Source organism: Zeus faber (genome assembly GCF_960531495.2).
Source record: "Zeus faber genome assembly, chromosome: 18".
In the NCBI taxonomy this organism is placed as follows: domain Eukaryota; kingdom Metazoa; phylum Chordata; class Actinopteri; order Zeiformes; family Zeidae; genus Zeus; species Zeus faber.
Genome location: NC_137210.1, coordinates 22,118,177 through 22,129,695, shown reverse-complemented (window position 1 = coordinate 22,129,695; position 11,519 = coordinate 22,118,177). Strand labels below are relative to the sequence as shown.

At 44.5% G+C, this 11,519-nt stretch overlaps 1 protein-coding gene across 1 annotated transcript; it reads left to right on the top strand.

Moving 5' to 3' along the window:
- The first annotated feature begins 2,051 nt into the window (after positions 1–2,051).
- Positions 2,052–10,076, top strand: slc40a1 (solute carrier family 40 member 1). The gene is made up of 8 exons (XM_080018774.1): positions 2,052–2,308; positions 2,523–2,590; positions 2,974–3,133; positions 3,358–3,473; positions 4,777–4,903; positions 5,450–5,695; positions 6,340–6,990; positions 7,315–10,076. Exons 1-8 carry the CDS (start codon positions 2,275–2,277, stop codon positions 7,629–7,631), a joined length of 1,719 nt encoding a protein of 572 aa, XP_079874900.1. The 5' UTR covers positions 2,052–2,274; the 3' UTR covers positions 7,632–10,076.
- The last annotated feature ends 1,443 nt before the right edge of the window (positions 10,077–11,519 follow it).

Here is an 11,519-nt window from a genome sequence, read left to right as displayed (position 1 = left end):
CTGATGACCCAAATAACAATGTGGTAACACAATGCCATTGAATCAATATCAAAATAAAACACTACCTCCCTACAAAATGATGGCCAATGTGGCGCCGTATTCATATCTTATTCTGGTCATAGAGCCCATGAGCTTTACACACATCCCTCCCAGTTGTCAATAGGCTTTGAGGGACAACTATAACCATACTCCACTGTTATGTGGCTTTCAAAACAAATCTATGAGCCGGTGATCAGTGAGCCAATGTTTATTACTCTCGCATTGATGCAAGCCGAGAGGGCTCCTCCGCACCCAGTAATTACAGCCGTGATTCTGTTCTGTTGACAGGGGTGGACAAATGCAAGTCATCCAAAAGTGCGTTATGTGGAATATTTGCACTTTGTAAAAGGCATTTTGTGTCAATAACTCCTCCGGTTCAAGGGGCACAAGGTTTTTTTTCTCGGATGTGGCGGCGGAGAGATAAAATGTTCACCTTCAATTTGGATGACACATTTGACGTCACGTGCACATTTCAGTTTAGTTAATCTTTAGCTTTTTCGTGAACTCTGTGCACCCTGTTCGTCACCACGCCGGTGTTTCCTAGAATTATAATCACCAAAATGCAAAGCACAGTGCATTCATTTAAGGCTACACTGTAATAACTATGATATCGAAAATTGTGCCGTTTCCTGTAAAGCGGCCTCAAGTTATCTTCCCTACCAAGGTCTTTTCTACAGCGTCCAGATCCATTTGCAAAACCATTTCCCTTTTAGATGGACCACAATTTAACTACGCATGTTTGTCTATCTCACTTTGACTAAACATCACAGTGTCTGAGCGCAGCTGGAACAAGATGCTGCATGTGATCCCCTAAACAGGAAATGTTTTCTTCCATTTCAGCACAAATATAAAGACTGCATTGTAGGATCTTTTTCTAACCACATTTTTCCAGATCCTAATCCGCAGCGGAGTACAAGTACTCCGTTACTGCACTAAAGGTGATTTTGTTTCGACGTTTATTCCACTACATTTCAGGGCAAACATCAGTAGGCCTACTTTATACTAAAGTATTGAGCTACTACATTTCTAATTACGGTAGTAAAAAATGTTTATATTTGGATTTATATTTGTAAATCACTATATCAGGACACTGGATATGACAAGTACTTTTACTTTAAGTACATATAATAGCAAGTACTTATATACTTTTACATCCATATACATGTCAATCTGTTTTTTCCCTCTTACTAGAGTAATTTTGATGTCAGGGTATTTGGACTTTTAGAGTTTAAAAAAGCTTAAGAGACCAGAAAATATTATGTTTCTCTATTTGATGTTTCTGTGTTTGAATCCAAATGTCCATATATCCATATCCCTTTCAGCTGACTGAAAATATCATTATCATTACAGATAGAAAGTTTCTTTCTTTTCCCCCACCGGAGGGAAATTGCGACGTTACAGCAGATCAAATGACAACCACAGGCAATAATAATAACAATAATAATAACAGTAATAATAATATTAATAATAACAATAATAACAGTAATAATAATAATAATAATAATAATAACAATAATAATAACAATAATAATAATAATAAAGTAACACAAATAAAAAAAATATGCAACTAACCTAAAATTAACTATTAAAATAACCGTCCCCTCCAAAAAAAAAATCTCAATTGTAAAAAATAAAATAATAATTATGATAATAATAAAGAAACATGAAAACATGCAACGATCGTAAAATTAACTTTTCAAATAACCGCACCCCCCCCCCCCCCCCCCCGCGCCAAAAAAAAAAAAAAAATCAGAATTATTAAAAAAAATAACAAAAACAATAAAACAATTGGGTTTTCCCTCTTTGTCAACGGACAAATGGTCAAACCCTCCAAACAAACAGACAAACAAACAATAACAGCGGACTCTGCCTCGCCGTGGGTTTTGCTGTGGGCGCTCACGTGACTGTGACGCGCCGCCCCGCACAGTATAACAGCGGGAGGTAAACACGGGCTGCGGAGGCACGGACCGAGCCGCGCGGGGGCTTGTTGTTGCTGCTGCTGCTGCTGCTGCTGCTCCGTCGCTCTCTGCATTTTAATCCCGTCAACCTAGATCCAGAAAACAAAAAGCATTTCTTTCCGACTTCAGCTACAGTGATAGCTAAGTTTGGAAGGGAGGTTCGGGAGGGATCCGCCGGCGCGCGTTGCAGAAAACAGCCGCTGTCTGCAGTGACAGTCATCTGGCGTCGTCGTCGTCGTTGTTGTTGTTGTTGTTGTTGTTTTCGGACGATCTTGCAATGGATGCCGCTGCTCCGAAGAAAACATGCTGCGGTGGGTCATTGTTTTTTTTTTTTTTTTTTATCTCGTTTGAACTTGCGATTTTCGTGCAAGCGGTCATTCGAGTGTGGGAGCAGTTTTGCTGCTGTGTCGACGTGCAGGAATACGGCAATACTACTGCGTGTATACGTCTCCTAATACGCGTGTATTTCTACTGATGCATGTTTATTTCTACTCATATGTTTCTTTCCTCATGTTTCCCTTCCAGAGTCCGTTCGAGGCTTTTTCACATCAGCAAAGTTCCTTATTTACATGAGCCACGCTCTCTCGACATGGGTGAGACAAACATCAACATGATTAAAACAATGCATTATTTCACAGTATTTGTAGAGGTCAGAGGTAACGTCTGTGTCCCCAACGTCGTGCGTGTTGGAAATGATATGCCTGTACAGTTACAGCATTGTTACACGTTATATCTCTTATCTCTTTATTTTTTTTCCCCCTTTTACTTATGAATGCCTTCCAGAAATAGCCGCATGTTTAGTTATGTTGATCCCCAAGCGGAGAAGCGGACATATTCATTTTCAAGCCCTTGAAGGAGGATGGATTTGATCTCGTTTCACTCGCTCTCGAGAAAGCGTCCGCACAAACCTTATATGCGCGGAATGTGACAATGTGCTTGAAAATCTGTATGTATCCCTATTTTTATTCCTTTCTAGGGCGACCGAATGTGGAACTTTGCAGTGGCCGTGTTCCTTGTGGAGCTGTACGGCAACAGTCTCCTGCTCACAGCTGTGTATGGACTGGTGGTGGCCGGGTCTGTGCTCCTACTCGGGGCCATCATCGGGGACTGGGTGGACAGAAACCCGAGGCTCAAAGGTAGGGTAGCAGCCGTCATATGACACAAAAAAAAAATCGTTTTGTTTCCCCGATCAAGTTAACCATTATTTTAATGCCATGAAACACACTCTTAAGTGAGATAAATGAGAACAAATAAATAAATAAAAAACGCTTTTAGAAAATGTAACAAATGGTTTTGTGAGCGAGAAATCTATTGTTTGAGCAAAGTTCTGTTCCCAATGCTCGTCATCTGCTTTCCACAGTGGCCCAGACTTCACTGGTCGTCCAGAACTCCTGTGTCATAGCGTGTGGGGTCCTTCTGATGGTGGTTTTCCAGTTCAAAGAGCAGCTGGCGGGGCTTTACGATGGATGGATGCTGGTAAGATCCCATCGGACCCTCACTCCCCCGCCGCCCCACGGCAATCTGTTCGGAATTTGCAGCGCAAGCATTTACCTGTCTTCCCCGAGAGGAACACTCTGACCTCGGGTTGAAACGTTGCGATCGCTGATATGGACTTCCATGTGGGAAGACGTTTGTGACCAAAGTTTGCGGGTTCAGTGCCAGCGTTTCATCACCCAGGACCGTTGCAGTAACCTCCGCCGGTGCCACTGGGTGCCTCTTCTCCGCATGACATCGATTGTGTATCAGAGTAAACATTTACCATTTGGGCAGAGAGCGGCCGCCTGCGTGCCTTAGGGGGGCCTGTTTACGCATGTTTAACTATGCGCTCTTGAGAACGTTTCCAAATAGACCATTTTTGGCTCGGGTCTAACAGGGATTGGAGCGAGATACAGAGCGACTGGTAAGGATTCCAACTTGTAGTGTTGAGTTCTCAGGGCTGTACCGTATTGGGGAATCAGGAAAACGTGGCTTTGTGTTGTGCCGTTCTGGGGGTGTCGGCGGGGAGGGTGAACCGAAAGAGATGCCTGGTATTTGAACGTTTTTGGAGGTGGGCGCGGGGTGGGGGGCGGGGGGGGGTGAAACAGGAGATTAAGTGTCTTTTTGGTGGCTGTGCAGTCAGCGGTTTCTTCAAGGCCTGTCACATGAGAGGGAGGAGGAGAGGGAGGGAGGGAGGGAGAGAGGGAGAGCGAGCGAGAGAGAGAGAGAGAAAAGTGGTTGGGCCTGTTGAGTTGAAGCTGTAGCTGTTCCCACCAGAACGCCCCCCCCCTTCCTCCCCTCTAATGTACACACAGCAGGAAACAACAATGTGCTGGGGCAGTTGGTTCGCTGGTCACACTGGGCGGCAGTTGTTCAGCATTGTAGCCTCCGTCGTTTCTAGGCGAAATATGTCGAGCTTTTTTGCCGCCCAGTCGTTCATTGTCACTGCTATAGTTAAGGTCACATGCCGAGTATTAGGCTGGCTATCAGCCCGGCCCATAACGTCAACAAGGGCTCTCTCTCTCTTTTAAGACCTATTTTCCACGGGGAAATTCTTGACTGTATATACACCTAGCCCCCTTGTTTCATTTTGTTAAATATTCCACATGGATAATGTTATTTATGTGTATTTTTGGTTCTAATATCCAAAACAGAACTGCGCGATAGTTTGAAAGTTGAGAGTGAAACCAGAGGGTTGCATGTGGTTAAACAATGAGAATGTCACACCGATCAGGATATCGAAAACTGGAAAAATGCACAGGCGTGACGATGAAATGTTATGTTTTCCCCTCTTCTTTTTCAGACAACCTGCTACATTCTGGTGATCACCATCGCCAACATCGCTAACTTGGCGAGCACGGCCACCTCCATCACCATCCAGCGCGACTGGGTGGTGGTGGTGGCCGGACAGGACAGCAGCAAGCTGGCAGGTCAGTCACATAAGCGGCAGAAACCCATAATCGATTTTAGTCCTCGTGTGAGCGTTCACCAGCCCTGTTCTGTGGAGCAAACTTTGAACCCTGCGGGGAGCTGAGTCACTCCTCCTGTACGTTCTTTATGGCTCCACAGCTTGGCACATTTTTCTGGCGGAAGGAAAAGTGACATAAAATCCACCGGCAGCTATGTCGAATAAAAGCTTAACCAGGTCATAGAGTTTGGTCGGTCACTGACCACAGCGTGCGCCCGATTTGCTTATCTGCTCAGTTGGACTTGGTCATCTTGCTTTCCTGATTGCCTCTATCAATCCGCCGTGATATGACCGATCAGTGTAATAGGACTACGTTAGTGAAAAAGGAGCCATAAAACGACTGACCAAAAGTAGTGCGACCTCAGCGTTTAACTGTACCACTCCGTCTCTCATATGTAAAAACTCATCTGATGCATGAGAAAATAATGAAGAGGTAAACTTTTAATCTCCAGCGACTGCTCTGCCTCCCCCTTTCCTGCCTCCTCCCCTTTTTCCTTATTTCCAACAGATATGAATGCCACAGTGAGGATCATAGATCAACTCACCAACATCCTGGCGCCCATGCTGGTGGGTCAGATCATGGCCTTTGGCTCCCACTTCATTGGCTGCGGCTTCATCTCGGGCTGGAACCTGTGCTCCATGTGCCTCGAGTACGCCCTGCTCTGGAAGGTCTACCAGAAGACACCGGCGTTGGCCGTGAAGGGAGGGCAGAAAGAGCAGGACCAGGAGCTCAAACAGCTCAGCCCGCAGAGAGGTACAGAGGCCACTTAGCTGTAGATTTGGGATGGTCACTGGAATCTGAAATGATAGCGAGTGTTTAAATCTGAACACGCATAATTGTTCATCCGAGTTTGGGGTGGGGAAATTTAGGGTGGCACGGTGGCTCAGTGGTTGGCACTATTGCCTCACAGCAAGAAGGTCCTGTGTTCGAACAAGGTCCAGAGCTGCAGTTGGTCCCCGGGCGCTGCACTGCGGCTGCCCACTGCTTCTAGGGTGTGTCGGATGGGTCAAATGCAGAGGACTATTTTCCCCAGAGGGATTAATAAATAAACTTGAATAAAATGTTTTATTTGTCAGTTGAAGCAGCAGGTTAAGTAACTCTGTTACCACATTACTTCCCGAAAACTGACAGCCTTAAGCAGTGCCCGACAAATGTGTTGTATCAAGTCACATGTACTGATGGGACTGGTTGGCCAACAGTAAAAATCGATATAATTGTGTATATTTTTGAAGTTACCATACTAACCGAGTAACCATACCAACAACCAAGAACTCATCCACAAAGTAATGGAAACGCATCTTGTTGGCTTACAAAGCGGCAATGCTTAATTTAATGGTGTGAGCTCGGAACCCTTAACCCTAACCCCTTTTTGGCCTCCCCCTCCTGTATTTCCGCAGGGTTGGAGAATGGCCAGAGTCCAGAAGAATCCTCTCAGCCCCTGATGAACGACGGCGCAGTGACAACCAAGCCAGCGTCTCCCAAACAGAACAGCTGCTGCTACCAGGTGACAGAGCCTCTGCGCACCCTCAAGGCTGGCTGGGTGGCCTACTACAACCAGTCCATTTTCTTCGCCGGCATGTCCCTGGCCTTCCTCTACATGACTGTGCTGGGCTTCGACTGCATCACCACGGGCTATGCGTACACGCAGGGCCTGAACGGCTCCGTGCTAAGTCTGCTGATGGGGGCGTCCGCCGTCTCGGGCATTTGTGGCACCGTTGCCTTTACCTGGGTGAGGAAGAAGTGCGGTCTGATTCGTACAGGCTTCATGTCGGGCATAGCCCAGCTGTCCTGCCTCATGCTGTGCGTCGTGTCGGTCTTCGCTCCCGGAAGCCCCTTCGATCTCAGCATCTCGCCCTTCCAAGACCTCTACACCCACCTGGTAGGGGGCAGGGGTTCACTGCCCGAGGCCGACCACAGCCTGACCAGGGGGCTGACTGGCGACTTCCTGGCTGGAAACACTACTGACGCCCCAGCGCAGGAGCTGCCACTTCTGCATTCTTATATGTCCGTGGGTCTGCTGTTCTCTGGGGTCATTGCTGCTAGAATTGGTAAGTGACACGATGCATCATTTTGAATCGTACTATGGAGAATAAAAGAGCGTGAACTTCAGACATTGATCTTTGCAAAATTCAGGCAGAAAAAGTCCACAGATTAAAGATTTCACTCACTTAACAATAAGCGGATAACCTCTCCGGATCTGACACACTTGTCAGTGCAATATTGGAGACCTTTGATGCCAATAACAGTCGCTGATAATTAGAGCCATAACTGTAATTATCCGCTTGTTGCTATAGTCCTTAACATGTGGTTGTAAAAACGACTGCTACATAGAACTCTTGATCTCATCCTCGCCCCCTCTCTCCCTCCTCAAGGTCTGTGGTCGTTTGACCTGACAGTAACCCAGCTCATCCAAGAGAATGTGATCGAGTCAGAGCGCGGGGTGATCAACGGCGTCCAGAACTCAATGAACTACCTCCTGGACCTGCTGCACTTCATCATGGTGATTCTGGCACCCAACCCTGAGGCCTTCGGTCTGCTCGTCATAATTTCCGTCTCCTTCGTGGCCATGGGCCACATCATGTATTTTAGGTTTGCTTTCAAGAGCTTAGGCAGCCGCCTCTTCCTCTGCTGCTCCCCAGAGCAGAAGGTGGATGCGGCAGAGAACCCCTCACTTCCTACCACCGTTTAATCCCGTCAAAGAGACTGTGTCCATGGGTGCATCTCTAAAGCCTTATTCCTGCACCTGCTCCTATCTGGCCGACTAACGTTGGTTGCTTGTAGCTGGCAGGTTGCTAATGTAAGGCAGGTCTTATATTAGGTGCTATCTGTGACCCCAAAATTTAGGATTAACCCTCATAAGTGCTTCCATAGAAAACTTAATTCTTATTGGAATTTAAAGTTGTTTGACTAAGGCAGGGTTTCTTTGGACGCCTGGGGTCCAGGCTTCTGAAAACATGTTCCTCCTACGCAAGGACCCATCAGCCATAGGCCTGTGACCCCGAATAGGGCCGTAACCAATGATTAAGGAACCCGGAGGATAAGGCACTGTAAAACAAATCTTCCTCTCCTTCTCATAGCCTTGATGCAGGTCTTTACAAGGTGCTTCAGCTAACAAAAACTCAAAATGAGGGAGAAATCTTTTGACTGCAGTCTTCTTAACCATGCTCTGTGGCTTAAAGTAAGGCAGGGCAGCCACAGCAGTTTTCAAAGGCAAGAAAGTATTTTCTTTCCTGACTTTCAGTGACTTATTTTGGTGCTAAAGCAATTTCTGGGAGACATTTCGCTTACACAGCAGTCGTAAGTTTTCGTCATCTTATGCAAAAAGGCCTATGGATGACTTCTTTCAGGAGGAAGGATGCTCTCGCTTATTCAGCCAAATACGAGACTGGGATGAGATCTCACTAATGAATGGTTAATAAGGGTTATGCAAAATATTTATTCTGAAAATGGTGGTTTTTGTAACTAAATGTATCATCAGTATTTTATTTTGCGATATGCATCTTTTACAGTTGTGCCATAACAAAATGAAAACATTATGCACCCATGTCAATACATCTCCCAGTTACCAAAGTTGAAGTCCTTATACGGCATAAAAGGAAGTGAGGGAAGATTAGTTGTCTGTCTTAGGCATATACTTTTTCCATCAGGTGACATACAAGACATACAAGTTCACTAAATCTCTTACCATTATCTCTTAAACTTTACTACCCCTACATATTTCTAAACACCCTTTGAGATTGTACTTACTCCTTTCTTACTAGTAGTTTACATAGGGACTGTCACCATTTCGATAATTTTTTTTATGTTTGGGCCTTTCAGAGTGATTTTTAATGATTGTTGTTACACAGGCACTTTAAGTAATTGACATCTGTTGTTCGACCTAATAGATGATCAGGAATTTCAACAATTTTTTGCACAAAACCGAAACCCCCCGCCTCCCCACCAGCATACAGTCTTTCCTTCCGGCTTTGGCCCCGCTTGCAGTGTGGCTAGTGGGATTTTGGTTAAAACAGGCACATATCCCTATACGCCACGGCAGGTGTTCACATGAAAGACAAACAAACCGTACCAGCTCTTTTCCTGTGATTACCCTTGAACGCACCCCAAGTTTACCTCACAAGCAGACAGCCAGAGAGCCGAGTCAGCAATCCCTGCCCGCGCTTCTGCTGCTGCCTGCTCACACACTCTGGACCTGTACTTAACACGGAACTCAGCTCATTCTCCCCGATGCAAGTAACTTCACCAGAGGTGGATTTTGCTCAAATAGAAATTAGGTTCTATGAAAGTAACATTTGCCTAATTGGATTATTATTCTACAAAGTCTACAGATAAAAGTAATGAAACAGTTTGGAATGAACACTGTAAAAATGCTGGTAAAACTAAGTTCATTCTAAAGATCTGTGAGTACGGTAACCACTGAATTTGCTACCCGCCTCTGACCTATAAACACCACTATAACAGAGTTTCTGAAGCCTTACTCTAATACTGCCTTGACAGCCAGAACACCCATGTTCAGTGCTGCTGTGCTACGTTAGAACTCATACCCACCCAGAGAAGAGAAAAAAAAAAAAAAAAACCTTTGCCAGTCTAAGCAAAAGTTTTGGTTACTGGGAGGAAAATATTAGGGTTGGAGACAGAAGTAGCTTCAGCTGCACACAATAGTCGGCCTTTATTCAGCCTAAGATTAACATTCAACCTCTTGAAGAGAGTCGGAGAGGTCTGCAGGTGTTCTGCACTCAGGAGTGCATTTCAGTGCACACTCTAGGAACTCCGTCCCATTTCTATGTTCCGCACACGTTTAATGGGCCGTGCAAAGCTCTATCTAGAGCTTTATCAGCTTATTGTTAGTGTAGGGTTGTCTATTCAGGAATATTTACACACCGACATATACTTTATATTTTTCATACACGGACATTAGCTATCAGTTCTATCAAAGCAATTAAATACGCTCTCTGTAAATGTATAAATACTATTTGTGTATGCTGTGTCATGTTATGTTGTCTGGGAATAGACACCTTTCCTTTTTTTTTTTTTTTTTTTTTTTTTTAAATCTGTTTTTATATACCTAGTGTTTAACGTTTTGTTTCCAATTAAGGTTTTCTGAAAGATCTCGCTTTTGCCGCTCGTGTACAAAGCAATCCTCTTTCAAAAGGCTTGTGTAAGTAAGAAAAGCTTGTGTTAAAATACTGCTTGAAATTGACAATAGGTGTTCTTGTTTAATTAGACAAAATTGTTGAATCACTGAGTAATCAAAGCTGGTAGCATTGAAAGAATCAAATTTATATGTAACAATCGCACTCCATCGAATATGAGAACATTGAGACGGCTTGTATTGCATGAGGTCTCACAAATAAAGAAAACCTTGTACAAAGTCACTGTCGAAGTATCTGATTGATCCCAAAGTGTCTTCCATGTCTTACATAATGTGTAAGTGTTGCAAGAGCAAATGCATAAATCCATCAAAGGGGTTGGCTTGTCCCTTGCTGAGGCCGAGCGGCCGCTGTGTAAGGTCACATTCCACCCTGGGTTTAGGTTTTTTTTGGTTTTTTTTTTTCTCTCCCCCTCCAAATTCAGACTAGCCTGTGTTCAATGGACTGACTTTAAGCTGAGCTGTATGATCTGGAATTGTGTGCACGGGGGGAAAAGACAAAGAGTGACCTGGTTCCACACGACACGCGGGCCAGGAGGGGTCTGCCCGGGCTTTCACAGACGGACTGGGCTTGGCCCCGTCTCGTGCTCTTACGTCACCGCCGCCCTGCCTGCCCTTCTGTTCGGCCACTCCTGAATATTTCAAGGTTCTGCGCGATTTCAAGAAACACACCCCTGAGGCCCGATATGGGTTCAAATATGAATGATTTGGGGAAAATGTTGTGCTTTGTTTGTGCAATCTGGTTTGCGAAATTACAAGCCAGGGATCCACATTAATCCATGTCATTGTGTGTGGACCAAAGGGTTCAACAGAATGCTTTGTGTGAAAGGGAGAGTTATGTTGTGACATCTTGGAACCCAAAAAAAAAAAAAAAAAGTTTCAAACCATTACACAAGCCCCTCTTGTTGAGGAACTGCGTGCATGTGAGGAATAGGACACTTGATGGAAGAAGTCCAATGTCTACATCAGGGAACTAGGACTCGATAAGTGTGTGCACAACAGATAAGATCCTTTTATAGTAAAAGATCGACATTGTTTCTCTAACAAACACTTGTTTGTATATGAATGTTAATGCTCCGTCCCGCTGAATGCTGACAATTACATTTAATGTTCATTTTTAAGGTGTAACAGGTTAACAGAAGCTGTACAGTTTCCAGGATCAGTGTCTTATCTTCTAATGGTCAAGTAATGCCAAAAAAGACATAACCTAGATACTTTACTCACCGATAGGACAAGACAGCTATACTTAACTTAAAAAGTTTGACTAAATATTCAAAAAAACATTTTTTTTGTTTACAATAATAAATGTTTAATTATACATAAACATTTCATATTAAGAATTCGTAAAAATTCCAGTCGGCAAATCCCTCTGTATTCACACCAGCACCCGTTTCTGTGGTTTTCAGATTGTGTCCTGTTGTGCTGCCT